General features: G+C 39.2%; 1 protein-coding gene across 11 annotated transcripts in view; it reads right to left on the minus strand.

Annotated features, from left to right (window-relative positions):
* hdac4 (histone deacetylase 4) overlaps nt 1–22,493 on the minus strand; it is a 498,261-nt gene that overhangs the window by 108,836 nt on the left and 366,932 nt on the right. For 10 of the 11 annotated variants that reach the window (XM_072261459.1, XM_072261461.1, XM_072261453.1 and 7 more), the window contains one exon: nt 14,236–14,474. In XM_072261459.1, the coding sequence (XP_072117560.1) occupies nt 14,236–14,474 (239 nt within the window). The remainder of the gene's footprint in view (nt 1–14,235; nt 14,475–22,493) is intronic. The other variant, XM_072261457.1, reaches the window with a different exon arrangement.

Below are 22,493 nucleotides of genomic sequence, written 5' to 3' on the forward strand. Positions count from 1 at the left end.
ACACTGCCCAAATAAAATACATTTTCCTTTTATGATCTTTCGCGCCGACCAAGATCTGTATCTTATCTGAGCACTCAGGACAACCCCATTTCCTCTAATGATACATTGTGTATTGTCCAGTCTTACTATTTTGAATAAAGACATATGAATATTTAAATCTGGTCTTTTCTGATGGGCTGACCGTATCTGAGAAGACTCAGATTCAGGAAATTAAACAATTATTTATGAGAAAAGAGATAATACATAAGTCACACAGACATAATGCATCCCCTTACACCTCCACAATCTGTTGTTAATATTCAACCACAAGGCACAGCTCCACAAGAAAGTTCAACTTTCCATTTCTGACAAATTTCCTTTGCATCAATATCTTAACAAACATAAATTGCATTTTCAACAGAGATATGTTCTGAGTATCCCAACTTGTTTATTAAGTGAAACTTAAGCTGGCTATTATAGATAGTACTCCATATGTTGATAACACACAGTTGCACCTCATCCCTTTGCTCAGACTCACCAATTCCTATGTATTGTCAAAGTTCCTGACCAACCGACATCATTGGATGAGCTAAAATGCCTCCAATTACGGAATGGAAATGAAGACTAAAGCCGTAATTTTCAAGCCTCTTCCATAAAATACTGCTCCCTGGTCATCACTGTTCCCCCGTGTTGGCTAAACGAAACATTTTAGGTCCTGGCTTCCTATTTGACATAGACGAGCTTCCAATTACAAATCTGTTCTATGGACAAGACCACCTACTTTCATTACCTTCACCAGCAGTGCATTCCAGGCTCATACACCACTCTCTGTGTAAAACTCACTTCACATATCTCCTTTAAACTTTCCCCCTCTCACTCTAAATCAATGCTCTCCAGTATTTGACATTTATCACTCAGCCTTCAACACCAAAAAAAATCCAAATTAGTCTAACCTCTCCTCACAGCTAAATATTCTCCATTCCAAGTAACATTCAGGTAAACCTTTTCTGCATCATCTTCAAATCCCCCAAACCTTTCTTGCAAAGCAGTGACCAGGAATGCATACATATTCAAAAATTAGTCTAATCAAAAAAAACGCAAACAACAGGAATTCTGCAGATGCTGGAAATTCAAGCAACACACATCAAAGTTGCTGGTGAACGCAGCAGGCCAGGCAGCATCTGTAGGAAGAGGTGCAGTCGACGTTTCAGGCCGAGACCCTTCGTCAGGGTAACTGAAGGAAGAGTGAGTAAGGGTGAAAGTTGGAGGGGGAGGGGGAGATTCAAAATGATAGGAGAAGACAGGAGGGGGAGGGATAGAGCCAAGAGCTGGACAGGTGATAGGCAAAAGGGGATACGAGAGGATCATGGGACAGGAGGTCCGGGAAGAAAGACAAGGGGGGGGGGGGGACCCAGAGGATGGGCAAGAGGTATATTCAGAGGGACAGAGGGAGAAAAACGAGAGTGAGAGAAAGAATGTGTGCATAAAAGTAAGTAACAGATGGGGTACGAGGGGGAGGTGGGGCCTAGCGGAAGTTAGAGAAGTCGATGTTCATGCCATCAGGTTGGAGGCTACCCAGACGGAATATAAGGTGTTGTTCCTCCAACCTGAGTGTGGCTTCATCTTTACAGTAGAGGAGTCTAATCAAAGTTTTTTAGAACTGCAGTGTGACATTACACCTTTTATATTTAATGCCCCAACTGGTGGAGGCAATCATGCTGTGCGCCTTCTTTAATATCCTATCTACTGCGTTTTCACTTCCAAGACACTATGGTCTTGTATCCCACAGCCCTTGCACATCAATGCTCCTAAGGATCAGCCATGTACTGTATGCTTTCCAATTACATTTGACCCTTCAAACTAACATACCTTACACTTATGTATATTTAAACTCCAGCCATTTCTCTGCCCATATCTCCAACTGATTTAAATCCTGCTGTACCCTTTGATATAGAGGTTGGACTTTGGGTTGTGTTGTAGAATTTGGAAATGTTACGTCTGGAGCAGTCTGTTGTATGGAGTTGAATCGTGGACCTTATGCAAGAAAGCGCTACGACGACTGGAGGCATTTGAAATGTGGTGTTTAAGGAGAATGCAGAAAATTAGATGGGTGATGAAAGTCAGTAATATGGAAGTGTTGAAGAGAGCGAGGAGAGAAAAGGAGTTGCTGAAGAGTGTGCAGAAAAGGAAGCTGGAATATGCTGGGCACTTGTTAAGAGGTGGTGGACTGCAGAAATTGTTACTGGAAGGGATGATAGTAGGAAAGAGGGAAAGAGGAAGGCACTTGGTACGATAATGTGGAGCAATGGACTAGGTTGAGTTATGCTGAGGCCAGAAAAAGAGCGCAAGATCGAAGAAGATGGAGGTGCATAGCCGCCAACCCCGGATTCAGGACGGCACCCACTGACTGACTGACCCTTTGATAACCTTTCCCACTTATCCACAATTCTGCCAATTTTTATCTTTTCTGCAAACTTCCTAATCAAGCTATCTACATTTTCATCCAAATCATTTATATAGATCACAAACAAGAGGTCCCAGCACTAATTTCACATATTACAGGTTAGTGATAGTAAATCTTATTCTGATCCTTATCTGAGGCAAGTGAATTTTTTTCTTAAATCTCCAGGAAAACAAAGTATCATGAGAAAAGAACATACTGAGATTCATGCAGCAAGATTTCACCTTATTCACCAGCATATCTGATTATGTTTAAAGAACAGTAATTGCCATGCCATATGTGTATTTTAAATTTCAAACTTCAAAGTACTTGTGATATTTGAATCCAATTGCTGTACCTTCATACTGGTTAAAAACGACTGTTTTTTTTAGCCACAGCAATAAATAGCAAATTTGCTGTGTGACAGTAAATGCACGTAAGGACTAACGGTTGCCTTAGCAACCATGCTAATAGACCACATGAATACTCGCATCTGATGTGGTCAAAGCAGGCATACGCAGAACATTGTGGCCGATCTCCAGAAGAACAGCATTGACGTCAGAAAGTTATGCAATCTTGGCTTTAATCTACAAACAATGAGCAGGCACTGGATAGTCATGCAATGAAGCTAGCCTAATGTTTGTAAAACATGGGTCAAAAATCTAAAACTATAAACATTTAACACTGAAATACTTAGGACATCAGACAGGTATCATGTTTCAAAATGAATGCAACATACACAAAATGCTGGAGGAACTAAACAAGTCAAGCATCACCTATGGAGAGTCGTGAACAGCTGACATTTCGGGCCAAGACCCTTCAAACTGAATACTGTTTCTCTTTGCATAGACACTTATATCTGAGATTAATAGCGTTATGAAGACATCTTTAAGGAGTGGTACCTCAGAAAGGCAGCGTCCATTATTAAGGACCCCCATCACCTAGGACATGCCATCTACTCATTGTTACCATCAGGAAAGACGTACAGGAGCCTGAAGACACCCAACTCAACTATTCAGGAACAGCTTCTTCCTCTCTGCCATCCGATTCCTAAATGGACATTGAACCGATGAACACTACCTCATTTTTTTAATCTATTATTTCTGTTTTTGCACTATTTTTAATTTAACTCTTTAATATACATACATATACTTATTGTAATAGATTTACTTAACTTCTATATATATATATATTATCACTATTGCATTGTACTACTGCTGCTAAATTAACAAATTTCACGATATTTGCAGGTGATATTAAATCTGATTCTGATTATGAAGCCTGAATGAAATGACAAAATTCAAAACAACTGTTTCTTTTCTATTTAGCTGCTTTCCTGCCTTCCTATAGTTACTGTAAAGATCACATATACTCAAGGCATTCAATTATGATCTGAAAAAAATATTAACAAGTTTTAATAAGTATTTTAATATACTATGCAAAAAAAAACAAATCCCATACTTAAATACACAGAGCCAAGATGTCACAGGTAGAACTTTCCTATTGGGTATATGTAAAGTGAAAGTTGATAGGTTCTTGATGAGTAAAGGTGTCAAAGGTTATAGGGAGAAGGCAAAAGAATGGGACTAAGGAGGATAATAAATCAGCCACGGTCAATCAGCTGAATAGCCTAATCCTGCTCCTGTATCTTATGGTCTTATTTCCAGTGAACCGGGAGAGTTAAAGAACAATTGGACAGTATTTTATTACTGGTATGGCAAACAGGTGCTTGGTATTACACTTGGTTCACACCATTAGTATAAGTTTTCTCTAGATCGCGGGTTACCAACCTTTTTATGACATGGACAACCTTCCATTAACCAAGGGGTTGTTGGACCTCAGGTTGGGAACCCCTGCTCTAAATGCTTAATCAAGCATGAAAAAGTAAAGGAAGATTTTTTTTGTATTAAACTTCATTCAAAAGCATTTGGTCCCAAAAACTGATAATATTCCAACTAAGCCAGACAGGTTAATAAAATATATTTCCAAAACCAAATAATTGGGGGTAAAAAGCACACATACAAGTATGCACACTTGACCAATCAGACTGACAAAGGATCATTTCAGTAAAGTGATAAATTAAAATTCAAGGTATTAAAATATCAAAAGTAATATTGTGACATATTTCATCTTTAGTCATAGCAATTACTTTTAGAAACTTCCAAGCAGTATAATTTCAGATGCAAACTGAGCAACATTTGAAAAAAGAAAGGTACCATTAATTTGAAAATAAATTAGAAACAGTGAACATACTGAATGTAACTATCTGTTTTCTCAGGCAGACTTTAAAGCATTCACCTTGTTTCACACTAACACAAATTTATAACAGTTTGAGATTGAGCACAGGCAGCAAGTCCACTCAATATGTATCACCTGACAGTTGTTTTTCCACTCTTCCTGTATCACATTTTTGTATTGAAAAAATTAAGCTTCCACAGAAATGACAGAAAATTCAAAAGATATTAACTACATTTTCTAAATAGCAGTCAAAAATTACTTATTTTAATGCAATAATGTTTATGTGAAAACATAACTGAAATTTATTTCACTAAAGGTCAGCATTAAATGAAGTAACCAAAAGAACATAAGACTTAGGAGCAGAATTAGGCTGTTTAGCCCGAGTCTGCTCCACTATTTGATCACAGCTGATTTATTTTCCTTCTCAATCCCATTCTACTCCTTTCTCACTGCAACCATTTATGCCCTTACTCATAAAGAACTTATCTAGAGAAATCTGTATTCCTTCTCCCAAAGTGTATGACCATACAAGTCCCTACACTGTATTTCATCTGCCACTTCTCTGCCGATTCTCTTAATCTGTCCAAGTCCTTCTGTCCACTCCCTGCTTCTTCAACACAACCTGCCCCTCCACCTATCTTTGTATCACCTGCAAACTTGGCAAAAAGCCATCAATTATGTCATCCAGAAAAGTAGCCTACCTTTATATTTCATCTTTTCTCTCCTTTGCTTTTTTAGTTGCTCTCTTTTGGTTTTGAAAAGCTTCCCAATCCTCTAGCTTCTCACTAAATTTTGCTATACTTCATGCTGTCCGATTTGCTTTTATGCTCTCTTTGGCTTCCCCTGTCAGCCATGGTTGCCTCATCCTCCATTAAGAATGTTTCTTCTTTGGGATGAACCTTCTAATTGTTAATGAACATGAAACTGAAAAATGCTCAGTTTTGTCGAGTCACAGAGCACTACAGCTTAGAAACTGGATCTTTGGCCCCCTCAATCATGACCTTCAATGCAATTATGTTTAACTCTCTTTCCCTCAAATTAATTCCACAATTCTACCCCGACTCCCACATCATCAACTAAGATGAAGCATCAAGCCCCCCAATTAAATTTGAGCTGCTTGAAGCACAAAGAATTCCAGAACTCACAAACTTTGCCACTAATCCCCTATCAGATATTCTGAATTGAGCAGTAAGATTAGCTTGATTAGGAATCTGAGCAATGGGTGAGACAGAAAATCTCAGTTACCTTCATAGACAAACTGAATAAATTGGATTAAATTATTAAAATAAACACAGAAAATTTAATGGAGACACCTTAAATGGTACTTCAAATTTCTTCTCATTTTGTTCATCTGATCTTTACTGTCTTGTCCTGCCCTGAAATGCTACTGCCCCCTAAAGAGCAATATCAAAAAGCCATCTCAAACCAAACAGTAATACATTCCAAAGTCAACTAAAACACTTTTCAATTACTTTACCTCTGGAAATTGCATTGCAGCTTTGATTTGCAGCTTACAGACTGGATAGAAGAATGGTTTAGTGTAGGAGGCATTTAATGAATTTAGAAACAATTCTCAATTTTCACAAGACACAAGATAAGCAAAGGCTTGTTGTGAAATGTCAGGGGTATAGGATTAGCAGATGCAACAGGAATAGTTGATTGTTACTCCACAGGAAACAAAAATGATAGATTAATTAGAGTTGTTCAACTTGGAACTGATGTACTTTAATTATGCATTGCATTCAACTTCATTCTTGGTGCAGGAAGACGTTTTGATGATTTGGACTTGTATACAGATACCTGCAGAGGGATGGGCTCCGCCAGGTTTCAGATGCCCAAGACACGCTGAACGATGAGCATACCAAAAAGCTTGTCATGACGGCGCCCCGACGACTCCACCAGGAGTGAAGGGCGCACACGTATATATATATATATATATATATATATATATATATATATATACACACACACACACATACAGCTGTCAGCAAAACAATAAAATGTGGGTCAATGAATCTAGGGGAAATGGCAGAAGAAAATACTTTCACACAGAAAATTGAAGTACCTTGGAAAGCTCAGCCACGGGTGATTAAAGGAAGATATTTGAAGCATTAGGAACTTAAGTGGATAAATTATATATAAGAAATGATGAAGAATATGAATGGACCTGTATTAATCTTAAAAAAAAACAGGGTCAATAGTTTAACTTTTAATTTCTTTACTTTCAATTGTATTACATTTCCCAACAGATTACCTGCAGAAACAATCCAAAACGCTGTGGGAATTTCGTCCTCTTTCACTACATTCCAAAATATGCAATTTTGTGTGTAGCTACAAAACTTCGCTGTCACACCGCATAGTGGAATGGCACTGCCTGGAGCTTCCCTTCCAGTTCAAATGCAGTCCAGACTTGAGAACTTACTGTTGCTCGGTCTACATCCTGAAATTTCTACCCAACCGCACTGTGAGTACCTTCACCAGAAAGATTACAGCTGTTTATTATTTCTCAAATGCAGTTAAGGATGGGCAGTAAGTATTAGCCTTACTACAGGGAAGAAGTCATCTCTCTGACAGAGTGGTATCAAGATAACAAGCTCTCCCTCAATGTCGCTAAAACAAAGGAGCTGGTTGTGGATTACAGGAGGAATGGAGATGGGCTAACCCCTATTGACATCAATGGATCTGGGATTGAGAGGGTAAACAGCTTTAAGTTCCTTGGCATCCACATCACAAAGGACCTCACATGGTCTGTACACATTAGCTGTGTGGTGCAAAAGGCACAACAGCACCTCTTTTACCTTAGACGGTTAAGGAAGTTTGGTATGGGCCCCCAGATCCTAAGAACTTTCTACAGGAGCACAATTGAGAGCATCCTGACTGGCCGCATCACTGCCTGGTATAGAAACTGTACCTCCCTTAATTGCAGGATTCTGCAGAGAGGTGTGGACAGCCCAGCGCATCTATAGTTGTGAACTTCCCATGATTCAGGACATTTACAAAGAAAGGTGTGAAAAAGGGCCTAAAGGATCATCGGGGACCCGAGTCACCCTAACCACAATCTCTTCCAGTTGCTACCATCCGGAAAATGGTACCGCAGCATAAAAGCCAGGACCAACAGGCTCTGGGACAGCTTCTTCCACCAGGCCATCAGACTGATTAACTCAGGCTGATTTGAGTGTATTTCTATGTTACATTGACTGTTCTATCTATTATGAATTATTATAAATTACTATAATTGTACATTGCACATTTAGATGGAGACATAACATAAAGATTTTTACTCCTTATGTATGTGAAAGATGTAAGAAATAAAAGTCAATACAGTCAATTCAGTAATTGTCCCAGAAGCATTGTAGAACATCCAGGTGGTCTTTTGCAAACTTGAGACATGCAGCAATGTTATTTTTTGGAGAACAGTTATTTCCTCTATGGTGTCTTTCTATGAACACCATTCTTGTTTAGTGTTTTTCCTACAGTGGACACATGAACAGAGATTTTAGCAAGTTCTAGAGATCTCTGCAGGTCTTTTGCTGCGATCCTTGGATTCTTTTTCACCTCCTTCACCACTGCATGTTGTGATCTTGTTGTGATCTTTGTAGGATGCCCTCTTTTAGGAAGAGTAGCAACAGTACTGAGTTTCCTCCGTTTGTAGACAATTTCTCTTACTACACACTGATGAAGACTCAGATCTAGAAGTACTTTTGTAGCCTTTTCCAGCTCCATGCATCTCTACAATTCTTCTTCTCAGGTCCTCTGAAGATTGTTTTGATCAAGGCATGGTGCACATAAACAGATCTTTCTGGAGAAGAGCAGGCTCTGTCAGCAACCTGACTTTGTGTGCCCTTTTTATAGGGCAGGACACCACTACAACCCACACCTCCAATCCCATCTCATTGATTGGAACACCTGACTCTAAATAGCTTTTGTAGAAGGCATTATCCCTTCAGGTTCATATACTTTTCTCAACAAATATATGTAATATTGGATAATTTTTCTCAATAAATAAATGAACAAGTATAATGTTTTTAGTGTTATTTATTTAATTTGGTTCTCGTTATCTAGTTTTAGAATTTACATAAAGATCTGATCACATTTTGGGTCATACTTACGCAGAAATAGAGAAAATTCTACAGAGTTCACGAAGTTTCTAGTATCAAGAAAATTTCCAAGTCACTGACTATCCCTTGGAGTACAGTTAAGTCAATCATCAAGAAGTGGAAAGAATATGGCACAGCTGTAAATCTGCCTAGAGCAGGTCATCCTCAAAACCTGGGTGACCGCACAAGAAGGGAGCTACTGAGGGAGGCCACTATAAGACCTATGACTACTCTGGAGGAGTTACCAGCTTCAGTGGCTGAGATGGGAGAGACTGCGCATACAATGAGTTTGCCTGGGTGCTTCACTAGTTGCAACTTTATGGGAGAATGGCAAAGAGAAAGCATCTCTTGGTAAAAAAGACTCTCATGAAATCTCAGCTAGAGTTTGCCAGAGGGTATGTGGGGGACTGAAGTCAGCTGGAAGAAGGTTCTATGGTCTCATGAAACCAAAATTGAGCTTTGAGGCCATGAGACTAAACGCTATGTTTGGCATAAGCCAAACACGGCTGTTATGTACCCCGTAATGGGTTTAAAGAACCAGCAGAAATGGAACACCCTGGAGTCTAGTTTTGCTGTTAACTAATTTTATTTTATTAGTAACTACGCAAAACAGTAATATATAACCAGATAAATCAAACAGGTTAGCAGAACTTATGTATATACAGGTGTGTAAATATAAAACCCAAACTTAGGTGGTAAGGGATACAGTCTTACGATGGAATATAAGATAGTTCAGTTCAATGCTCAGGATAATTAATGAGAGATATTTGTAATCTAAAAGGCGAATGTTGTGAGAAGGCAATTACGTCAATATTCCATGGATTCCATGACAGCAATACAGGATAACAATAGTAGCAGGTTTTATCTCCAAAGTTGTTCCACTCCACACACAAAATATCACCCACAGTGATCTTTAACGAATAACTTTTCAACACAAGTGGTACCACACTCGAATTCAGCTACGGGACATCTCAAACTGGTGGTCACAGGATACTCCAACAGAATCCACGTATGGATTATCACCAACAGTACCTTATCACAAAGAGGACCTTCTTCAAAGGAACCACCACCCAGGCAAGGGTCAACACACTGGTAGATTCCACAAGGTTACCCCAAACACACAATGGGATAGCCACTTATCCAGTTCCACGACATAAGAAAAAACTCCAATAGTGATTTGCCACAGGGGTGCCTTTCTTCAGTGCACTACCACACCCAAACAAGGGTAAACACACAAGTCGTATTCACAAAGGTACTCCCCTCACCAGAGAACCCACTCCTGTGGATTAACTAAGTGACAATCACACTTTCGTAGTCGAATGGAACTCAAACTCACCCTTAAGGGCTATTTAGGACAGAGTCCAAACAGTGACCTCTTTGTCACTAGGTTTCTTCCGTTTCAAATTTGCAGAAAACTTGTGACAGTCATTTATCAATACTCAGGATCAATCTCAACTCACCCTTTTTGGGCTACTGAAAGTTTAAACCAGGACCTCACTCACTGGTGTCTTTCATTGATTGAATCCATCTTGACTCTGAGCATGTGTTTCTCTGTGTCTGTAAATGTCCTTGTAAAAAGTAAACAAGCTGCAGAGAAATCATAACACCGATTGTCCATCAAATAACTCCACCTCTCTCTCTCTCTCAGCTCAAACAGTGTCCAAAAGTCAGTTTCATTCTCCCAACGTTTTAAGATGACAGTCCACAGGAAATATGAACCCTAGGGGGACATAACACGGCACATCATCAAAAACACACCATACCTACCGTGAAGCATGGTGGTGGCTGCATCATGCTGTGATGATGCTTCACTGCAGTAGGCCATGGAAGGCTTGTGAAGGTAGAGGGTAAAATGAATGCAGCAAAATACAGGGAATTCCTGGAGGAAAACTTGAGCAGTGTGCAAGTGATCTGTGACTTGAGAGAAGATTTGTTTTCCAGCAAGACAATGACTCCAAGCATAAAGCCAAAGCTAGACAGGCATGGCTTAAAAACAACAAGGTTAGTGTCCTAGAGTGGCCAAGTCAGAGTCCAGACCTCAATCCAATTGAGAATTTGTGGCTGGACTTGAAAAGGGCTGTTTACTCATGATCCCCATGCAATCTGACAGAGCTTGAGCAGTTTTGTAAAGATGAATGGGGAAAAAAATGCAGTATCCAGAAGTGCAAAGCTGATAGAGACCTATCCAAACAGACTTAAGGCTATAATTGCTGCCAAAGGTGCATCTACTAAATACTGACTTGACGGGGGTGACTATTTATGCAATCAATTATATTGTGTTTTATATTTGTAATTAATTTAGATCAGCTTGTCGCAAAAGAGTATTTTCCTGTTGATCAATGTCAAAAAAGTCAAATTAAATCCACTGTGATTCAATGTTGTAAAACAATAAAACATGAAAACTTACAAGGGGGATGAATATTTTTTATAGGCACGGTATAGAGTGGATTCTGGTTAATCAGTGCAGCCACTTATTTGGGACAACTCTAGCGTCAATTGCGTGTGTTCATGTTCAAAAAGCAGTGATTTTTGTCACTGATAATTGGTAAGAAATGAGCAGTAAGACAATTTAGAACTACTTTGCTCACTGCGATTTGATGCATCCAGACTTGGAGATGCCAGAATCAGTCAAGAATGACAATGAACCAATTTTACTACTTCAACAAGTTAAGAACTATGAAGAATTTGAAGGTATCAACACTCATCTTGAATGTTACAATAAAAACGAAGATTAGGAGGATGCAATCATTGAAAGCATTGTATGAAGGCACTCCATCATCTGTACCAAGTGTATGCGTTGTTGTTTTCATTCATTTACAGTTAATCAAAAGAACATGGCAGAGTGTTGGTTGTCTGTGCCACAGAATGGACACAACAAGCCCCTTCACCGGAGGCGCTATCCCTCGATGGACATCCCATACATGACAGCGTACATTGGATGAATTACACCGTTGAAAACTATTAGCAATTAATACAGAATTGATAGTATTGTAGAAGCATTGGTAGTGCTCTAATTTGTTTTGTATTTCATTTAAATATATAATTTGTTACTCAGTTAAAGGGTAGTTTGCTTTTTTCATACCTTTTTAACTTCGGCTAATTGGGGAAAGCCTCTTAATTGGGCCAAAATGTAGTGGTTCTAATGTGTTCTAATGAATCGGAATTCACTGTAATCAATTCAATATTTCTGGACAGGACAAGTGCACGAGGCAGAATCAGTCATGTAAATTGGTACAAAATTGTTTGCAAAAGGAGGAATGCACTGGCATGTTACATTTATAATCAAAATATTCTTAAAGTAGATCTGGCAAAAAAATTTAAAATAAAAAAGGAATCGTCAAAGCACTTGGAGATTTAAGCAATTAGAAGTAGCCATCTCTGTACCACAATGTGGAAGGCTTCAATTAAAAGCAGTAGCATGAATTCTGACTTCATTTCCATTGGTGCAAGTTCTTAAATAGTTGTCGAATTCAAGTCTGTGATTGACTACTTCAAGCTTTCATTGCCGGGCAAGAAAAGACTGTTCACAATTTGCTTGGATAATGAGATAATTCTTCTCCACATGCAGAAAGATTTGGACAATATCCAGCTTGGGTTAATAAGTAACCAGTAATAGTTGCATCACTCAAATGCCTAAGACATGTCCACCAAAATAAATTTGATGAACACCGATTGGCATTCAAAAGCAAACCCAGCATACCATCAAATCTCCACTGACCAGAAACATAATATAGGTTAGCCACATAAGTATCTCAGTTGTAAGAGGTGATCAAAAATAGAATTTTGTGATATGATTTGCTCTTAACTTTCTAAAGCCGTTCTCTCATTTCTATAGCTCTTGACAAGTGTGAGAAATAATTTTCTACTTGCTTATACTTTCAAGAACTCAGCTCTTAAACCTCGACAAAATCCAGGACAGAGCAGATCATTTGATGATAACCTATACACCAGCTTAACCATCTGCCCGCTCTATTACCAGGGCACTATAATACAGTGTACAAAAAGCATAATACTTACTGTTTAGAAACTTGAGGGAAACATGCATCCAGGAAGCAACCACACTGATAGTAACCTTCAGTTCACACACTACTTTGATTCAAAACAATAGGATCATTTCTTCATGAACACAGGGCCAAAATTCAAGATCTTCATACCCTATGGTAGTGTGTGTCTTCCCCATATGACTACAATGATCTAAAAGAATGGCTCTACAAGACAATTGGCCACAACAGATATTTACTGAATACACTCCACTTGAATATTTTTAATGTCACTTTACATTCTTCCTTCCTTCACAGATAAACCATGAAAGAAGCTGCAATTAGAAAGAGGGGAAATTTTGACAACATTGTCAGTATTGGTCAGCCACATTATGAACCCTACTGCTTGCAATCACATTTTCAGAAGTCAATTCAGAATGCAGATCAGGGTTAACGTCACAGGAAACAAACAAATGGCAGATGATATGATACATCCAAAACATTTTAAGTTCTCACCTTTGGCTCTATACTCTTACTCACTTTCTTTGAGCTTTAACTGCTCAACTAAAATAATGTTTTTCTTAAAACAAAATAACCTAATTTATCTTAAGTCCCTCACCCCCCCAAGAATCTGAAATAGAAAACTCATGGACAACTGCTGAATATCACTGTAATTCTCCTGGAACATGGTCAAATGTTTGTCTTTAAATCACTTGATGCTCAAGGATGTTTTCCAAAAAACCCAATACCAGAAAAAGAAACACATTAATTCCTGATCATGCATACTAATATGATCAGGTCTTACTTTAGTATTCAATTAGTTTTGCAATTTCATCTACATAGGTTCCTTTTTACTATATGGGAAATATAGTATAATGCCAAGAAATATAACTGCAACTAATTTTCTTGTATAAGAAGTAGTTTTGCTGAGGTAATGACTAAGATTCTGTCTCCAGTTCTACTGATTTCAACTGCAACCTACGGAAAGCATGGGTATATGCTGAATTGTATCAATTCATAATTTCGCAATCATACAAAAAACACAGTTCGAGCTAAAGACTCTTTTTCTAAAAGTTACACTAACATTAAAGAAGTCAGTTTTCACTCAGAGGTTCCCAACCTTTCTAGAAAATATGCTTGAATGGCCAGATGGTAAATTATACCCTACAACCCTAACCTCAAAGGTGCCTGATAACATCAGGAAGTTTAGGATTTAAATGGATTGGATAACTAGCAATGACAAACATACTTTTATTTATCTATATTTCACTGGTGAACTTTCTAACTAAATTACCCAAATATTATTAAAGCCTCATCAACTCCCTATAATCATTGATGCTGAGGGTTTTGTTCTCCAGGTTGGAACCATTGTAATTCACAACTTGTATTTTACCTGCTGCAATGAGGAAAAATGCATTTCCATACCTTAAAAATGGATGTGAGTCAAAAATTGCAGAGCTCCATGTTTACTTTATATAGTTGCTGCTGCCTCAGTACTGACCTTGTTAATATGAATCTGTTGCTGCTGGAACTGCTGCTTATGTTTCTCCAGGAATTGTTGATGTTGCTGCTGTATGACCAACTGTTGCAGGGCTTGAGCATTCTGTGGCAGTGGTGCAGACTGTGTTCTCCCTAAAGGACGGTGCTGTCTAAGCTTGTGTATAGAAGGTGAAACTCTGTCTGGGCCAACAAGCGACTGTGGATGAATAGGCAACGCTCCTAATCCTGAAAGATACCAGTCTAAGATATAATGCAGAAACAACAGAAGGAAAAAGGAAAGAAGAAAAATGGCTTTTGATTAATTGTGGCAACAGGGGGCTATTATAGCCAGCCATTTTCTAATTCACACATTTTGAATGAGTTTTTTTTTCATTTCAGGGGAAGACCACCACAAAGAACAAAAGTAATATGATAAAATTTTTCAATGATAAATTGGTCCCCAAAAGAGCATTCAAACTGATAAATTATCTTTAGCATAACTAATTCTGTGACGATCCTGGTATCTTGTGTCAGTCCCTAAATGGATCTGGAATCAGACACTTAGAGATCCTTTCCAGATTGCTCTGCTCTTCTGATGCTGTTAGCAGTATGGAGAGGGGCAGAGAATAGAGGGGGAAGGGGGTCTGGTGAGACACTGGCAAGTTGGCAGCGAACAGAGTGATGGGGCACAGATGAAGTAGTGAAGTAACAGTGAGAATAATCCCATTTGTGTGTTTAAACACAACTAAAATTGTGACTGGTTATGTAAAATTTAATGAAAATGTGATTCTCAGTCATGGCTCCTGACAAGGTTTGGACATAGCTGTGCACTATTTTAAAGCTAATACTAGAACTAAATTATACAGCAGAGAATGAAACCACTTTTGCATCATTTTTAATAGCTGTTCATGAAATGAAACAAGACAGGTCATCACTGAAATGCTAGCACGTGACGTAAAAATCTATAATGCATTCAGTTCCTCATAACTTGAATTTGACTTGCAGATGTCAGAGAAAACCTACAGTAAAGTCCTTTCATTTCCCCATCAATTCTGCTCTACTACTTTTTCTTCCACTCACTATGAGAATATCAATAAATTTTGATAAGCTTTCAGATTTAGAGAGGAGGTTTTTCTTCTTAATGTTAAGCTGACATCATGAGATAAGATCAGGAAAGCCAATTGACCCTGCTATCCCTAACTCAGTGAGGTTTCATAAAACTTCAGTGCTTCCTTCGCTATCCATGTAAATGTATAATGAAGTTAATTGATTTTAATTTTAAAACTGGCTTGATTTTAAAAGTATAAGATATTTTTTGTTATGGGAAATTCATAAAGACGATTCTGAAATCTAAACAACACACATCAAAGTTGCTGGTAAACGCAGCAGGCCAGGCAGCATCTATTGGAAGAGTTTCAGTCAACGTTTCAGGCCAAGACCCTTCGTCAGGACTAACTGAAGCAAGAGTTAGTAAGAGATTTGAAAGTGAGAGGGGGAGGGGGAGACCCAAAATGATAGGAGAAGACAGGAGGGGGAGGGAACAGAGGATGGGCAAGGGGTATAGTCAGAGGGACAGAGGGAGAAAAAGGAGAGTGAGAGAAAGAATGTATGTATAAAAATAAATAACGGATGAGGTACTGGGGAGGTGGGGCACTAGCGGAAGTTAGAGAAGCCCTTGCCCTTGCCCACCCTCTGTTCCCCCCCACCCCGTCTTTCTCCCCGGATCTCCTGTCCCATGATCCTCTCATATCCTTTTTGCCAATCACCTGTCCACCTGTCCAACTCTTGGCTCCATCCCTCCCCCTCCTGTCTTCTCCTATCATTTTGGATCTCCCCCTCCCCCCTCACTTTCAAATCTCTTACTAACTCTTCCTTCAGTTAGTCCTGACGAAGGGTCTCGGCCTGAAACATCGACTGAAACTCTTCCAATAGATGCTGCCTGGCCTGCTGCATTTACCAGCAACTTTGACGTGTGTTACTTGAATTTCCAGCATCTGCAGAATTCCTGTTGTTACATTCTGAAATCTAAATTTCACTTAATCAGTACAAGTTGGATTTATTTTAGTTGAAACTTGATCACTGCTCTATCTGGATGCAAGGAGCTTTTAGTTTGCTTTAAGGCACCTTATATATGACAAACCCAAAGTGTGTTCTTCTTCTGCACTTTAGTGAGCAAGAGATCAGTTTCTTCTTGAAGCAAACCATATTGTGTTATTCGTTGAAATCAAAATCAAGTTGAGTACTTTAAATCTTTCATTCATTTGTGCTTGCAGCAAAAATGTTATGGATGCTGCTAATATAAATGATGGTAATACTTTGGAGGAGTTTGAACGTAATTGTAAAATGGAAACCAAATTTTGCATAACCAGCAAAACTATTAATTTGGTGTGCAATATTTTCAATGAAAAATTAGCTATCACACCCAGAGGCTCCAACAATCTCAATAATACTTCCAAGCCAGTTTTTTGAAAATGCAGGGGACTGAAATTTTTTTCTGGAAAAGATGAACAATTAGTTAGTTTCTCAAATATAATTACAATTCTTGGTATGAATGGAACAGTCACTCAGCAAAATACACCGATTAGAAAAGTGAAAAACGAACAGCAAAAAACAAAAGCACACTTTTGGCATTGCGTATTCCTTCAACAAAGATTTGCACTGAACTATCCTTCAACTACAGTACATGAAATCTCACAAATCATGATTAACTTTTACACTGTGAACTTCCTCTTCATAGAATGTGAGGAAAAGGATCACATTATTGTTAAAAGGACCAATCGTCAGATACATTTAACAAAAGTGCTATAGTTTTAAAACAGTACATCATTACATTTACTGTCTGTAGACCTTATTTGAAATACTAAATACTTCATTGTTCATTAAGATGCCCTTAATACTTTAATTTCTGGACATTTACAAAAATAAACCGAAGATGCAACAAATGCCTCTGATCAATAAGTACAATGGAAATTAATGGGAACTCTCAGCACACATTTGTTCTGATCAATAAAGAAAAATAAGTTCAATTTATTACAGTAACCTACAAAGTAGTTTCAGAAAGAGGAAGTTTTCCAAATCAGTAGAAATAAATATGAGAAAAAGATTTTCTTTCAAATTTGATGTTTATTAGGTGAATGACTAATACTGGAGGCTGTAAAATGTAGTATTTATTAATTTGGGACAATAGTGTTTTTACCTCAATACACACACACAAAAAAGACAAATAAGGGAATTTTGCATGTCCAGCCTGCACACCTGAAAACCATTTCAAGAACTTCAAGATCCTTTGAATTGTTGCAAGATAAACAACGTTTGTGTTGTTGATGGAGGCAATGTTGCCCAAGAACACTCATCAGCTACAAAGAAAATAACTTATTCTTTAAAAAAGGGATCATGTTAACTGCCAGCAAGCAGTTCCACTGAGAATGGCCAGCTGGCTCTAATGCATGTACTGCAGACTCCCACAATTGCATATCTCAGTTTGGAATTGTGAACACACTGAAGGTCAGATACTCTGTTCTTGGAACTATTGCTGAGACCAGGGTGTTTCATAACTTCCTAAGCCAAAAGAACTTCACCTATGGCTTGCAGCTTTATGTCAACCAAAGCAAATGTATCTACTGCAGACCCCTAATTAGTTTGGAATCATCAACATTAATTATCTTGCATATTTATGCTTTTAATTAACAGATCAGAGTTTATATATATATTATCATTAACAAGTTTAGTTCTTTTAAATATTTAAATCAATTTCAAATTAGAAGTCTGTATATTGGAGACATTTAGAAATAGTGAATCATGTTTGCTGTGCTGGGGTTTGGTGTAATGAATCTCGATTAACAGGTTGGATTGCATATGATCTAATAAAACCAGTAGTTCTGTCAGACTTATTGTTATATCATCTGTACTCCCAATGACTATTAACCTCTAGGAGTAAATTCATATACATCATGCTAATACTCCAGCTTTTTGAAACTTAATAACATTAATTATGAATTTTCAGTGAAAACATTGTGCTGTGAAGCCCACCAGTGGAATACTGAAAACTGCCAAAGGAGGTTCATCATAATCAACTCATCCAAAATCAGATCTTGAATGAGAAGGGCTGGTTCTTTCATTGATTGTTTACCCTGTTGCTCAAATTTGTTTATTTTGTTAAATAGCATAGTAAGACCAAGTAAAAAGGAATATTACATTGAAATAAATTTTACCACTAATGAAATGTTTAAGGTTTTGTTTTAAACTTTCTTTTTGTCCCCTATGTTGTTTGAACAATTAGCCAACAACAGTTTGCAGCTCTTTGGAAACTGGAGGCCATCAGAGGAGGATTAGCTCACCCTCAGATTTTAAATGGGTAAACTAGCATCCAAGGTAAAATAGTGATTAATAGCACACAAGTGATTATTAGGCAAAGAAATCTCTGATTTGTTACTTTTTGGGTGCATTAATATATTAATTCATTTATATTAATAAATTTTCAAAGTTCAAAGTATATTTATTATTTAAGTAGATATACAACCATATTGCCGTATACAGACAACCCTGATATTCATTTTTTTGTGGGCATGCTCAATAAACCCAATAACCATAACAGAATCAATGAAAGACTGCACCAACAGGGCAGATAACCAGTGTGCAAAAGACAACAAACTGTACAAATATAAAAAGCAATAAATATCAAGGACATGAGACAAAGAGTCCTTGATAGTGGGAACAGTTCAGTGATGGCGTAAGTGAAGTTGAGTGAAGTTATCCCTTGTGGTTCAAGAGCCTGATGGTTAAGGGGTAATAACTGTTTTTGAACTTGGTGGTGTGAATCCTGAGGCTCCTGTAACTTCTTCCTGATTGCAGCAACAAGCAGAGAGCATGTCTGGGTGGTGGGGGTCCCTGACAATGGATGCTGCTTTCCTGTGACAATATTCTGTGTGTAGTTGTGCTCAATGGTGGGGAAGGCTTTACCCATGATGGACTGAGCCATATCTACTACTTTTTGCCAGACTTTCCATTTAAGGGCATTGGTGTTTCCATACCAGGCTGCGATGCAGCCAGCCAATAGACTCTCCACCACTTATCTATAATTGTTTGTCAAGTTTTAGATGTCATGTTGAATCTTCGCAACCTTCTAAGGAAGTAGAGAAGCTGTCATGCTTTCTTCATAATTGCACTTACTTGCTGGGCCTGGGACAGGTCCTCTGAAATGATAACATCAAGGAATTTAAAGTTGCTGACCCTGTCTACCTTTGAACCCCTGATGAAGAGTGGCCCATGGACCCTCCGGTTCCCTCCTCCTGAAGTCAACAATCAGGTTCTTGGCCTTGCTGACACTGAGTTGGAGGGTGATGCTGTGGCAGGAGTCAAGCAGATTTTCAATCGTCACCACCTTTGATTTTTGGCATATGACAGTGGTGTCATCAGTAAACTTAAATATGGCATTGGAGCTAAGCACATAGCCTTATGGTGCACTTGCACTGATGGAGATTGTGGAGGAGATGTTATTGCCAATCCAAACTAATTGGGGTCTGTAAGTGAGGAAATCAAGGATTGAATTGCACAAGGTCTTGAAGCTTATTGATTAGCTTTGAGGGGATGATAGTATTGAATGCTGAGCTGTAGTCAATACAGAACATCTTGCTGTATGTAGCTTTGCTGTTCAGATGTTCCAGGATTGAGTGTCAATGAAATGGCATCTGCTATGGACTTCTTGTGCCAGTAGGTAAACTGCTTCTCAGGCAGGAGTTGCATTTCATCACCAACCTTTCAAAAAACTTCATTATTGTGGACGTAAGTGCTTCTGAATGATAGTAATTGAGGCAGGTTGGACATTCTTCTTAAGCACTGATATATAATTGAAGCCTGCTTAAAGCAGGTGGATACGTCAAACTGCCGAAACGAGGGGTTCAAGATGTTAGTTAACAGTCTAGCCAGTTGATCAGTACTCGGCCATCTACCCCATCTGGGCTGGATTCTATCTTGGGTTCACCTTTCCGAAGGATGCTCTCACTTCAGCTTTGGAGACTAAAATCACAATCAAGGCGAGCATAGAAGCCATTGAGCAAACTGGAAACGAAGTCCTGTTGTCACCTATGTCGCTTGATTTCACTTTGTAGCAAGGTCGAACAAAATTTCTATAGGTTGCTCAGTAGATGAGGGGAACCAGTGGAAAGGGTGTGGGGATGATGGACAGATGGAGTGGGTGGAAGAGGGGTAAGAAGCAGGTGATGGGGGCTGTGTGAGTGCAGAACACAAAAGATCCAGATGCTAGAATCTGGAGCAACAAACAAGATGCTTGGAAGAACTCAGCAGGTCAGGCAACATCTGTGGAGGAAAATAGACAGCAAACATTTTGGGTTGAGATCTTTCATCTGCACTGAAAGACAGAGGGGAGAAAGGCAGTATAAAAAGTTCAAGTGAAGGGGTGAGCAAGATCGTGCAAGTGATAGGTGAATCCAGGTGAGGAGGGGCGATAGTAGATGGAGGAGGGGGTGTAGAAATATGAATGGAAGCTGGGAGGTAATAGGTGAAGGGGACGAAGTGCTGCAAAGGGTGGAATCTGACTGGAGAGGAAAAAGAACATACAAGCAGGTGAGGGAGGTGGGGTGGCCAGATGGGAACAGTGGGGGAGGGGAACCAGTGGAAGAGGTGTGTGGGTGATGGGTGATGGAGTGGGTCATCACCATAGCTTGTCACACCAGACAGCCAGCCACTCTAGTGTTATTTGGTTGATGTTGAGCAGGTCAGTGTCAGCTAAATCAGGTGAGAGTGGGCAGTTGCACAGAACGTGTTCAATGTTCTGCACCCTTTCGCCACACTCACAGGATTCGCTAGTCTTTAAACTCCACTTCACCATATTGTCTCCCGTCCAACAAACTCCGGCTCTCGCTCTATTGAGAGCGCACCACTTCTGTCTGTCAAGCAGTGCCCCGTCTGGCAACATTTCTGTGGGGTCTTGCACTGTATTGTTTGGTGGGGTTCTGGCTTCTGTTTGTTGCCAGAGGTCAATCCTGTACGTTTGGGGGGATGTTCCATGTGGTAGTTCCTCCACTGTAGCAAAGCTTTTCCTCGATTTTAGGCGGTTGGAAACTGGCATATAATAATGTAGTGGGTGCCGCGGATCCGAGTTCTGTTTACTTTTTTCAATTTTTGTTGTAGTGTGTCTTTGGATCTCTGGGGGAGCAATGCCTGCAAGTCTGTAAATGATGTTAGTGGGTGTGGGGCACAGTGTGCCTGTGATTATTCGGCAGGCTTCGTTAAGCAACAGGTCTATTTTCTTTGCATGGGCTGATCTGCCCCACACAGGTGCACAGTATTCTGCAGGTACAAGGCAGTGTGCTAGGGCAGTTGATCTAAGTGTGTGAGCATTAGCTCCCCAATTTGTGCCTGCTAATTTTTTCAAGAGAGAATTGCGAGAGCCAACTTTCTTTTGGAGTTTTTGGATGTGGGTGGCAAATGAGAGCGTCCTATCCAGTGTCACGCCCAGGTAAATGGAGTCGGATGGTGTTCAACCTCCTTTCCACACCAGAAGATCTGAGTTTCTGAGCTACTTCTCGATTCCTCAGCTGGAATGCACACTTGAGTTTTTGATGGATTTGGGTTCAGAGACTATTTTTCATAATACTGCTCCATTGCTTCAAGAACTGCTGTAAGTCGTACTTCAACTTCTTGGAAGGAGTTAGCTTGTGTTGCTATGCATAGGTTGTCTGCATAGATAAACCTGCGTGTGTTAGGAAAGGTTGGTTGGTCGTTTGTGTAAACATTAAATAGTAGAGGTGCCAGGACTGATCCCTGTGGTACTCTGTTCTTTTGTGGATGCCACCTACTCTTAATTCCACTTATTTCTACATAAGGTCTGTGATTTTCTAGGAGGCTTCTTATTACTTTGACTGTGGGTTCGTTCTTTAACACTTTAGATAATTTCAGTAAAAGGCCTCTGTGATTCACAGTGTCGTATGCTGCTGTTTTAAGTCAACGAATACTGCCCCTGTAATTTATCGTATTTCAAAGCCATCCTCAATATACTGGGTTAAGTTCAGGACTTGACCGCAGCAAGAGCGGCCTGGCCTGAACCCGGCTTGGTCTGGTGTTAGAAGATCTTCGACTAAGGGGTATATTCTTTTCAGTATGAGTCTCATAGAGTTTACAGAGGGTGCAGAGCAAGGAAATCGGTCTGTAATTTTTAGGAATGTTGGGGTCTTTATTGGGTTTTAGGAGAGCAACAACTTTGGCTATTCTCTACTCTTTAGGTATTTTTAATGATCTTAGGCAACATCTTGTTGCCTAAGA

This window comes from Mobula birostris, chromosome 6 (genome assembly GCF_030028105.1).
Source record: "Mobula birostris isolate sMobBir1 chromosome 6, sMobBir1.hap1, whole genome shotgun sequence".
Lineage (NCBI taxonomy): Eukaryota > Metazoa > Chordata > Chondrichthyes > Myliobatiformes > Myliobatidae > Mobula > Mobula birostris.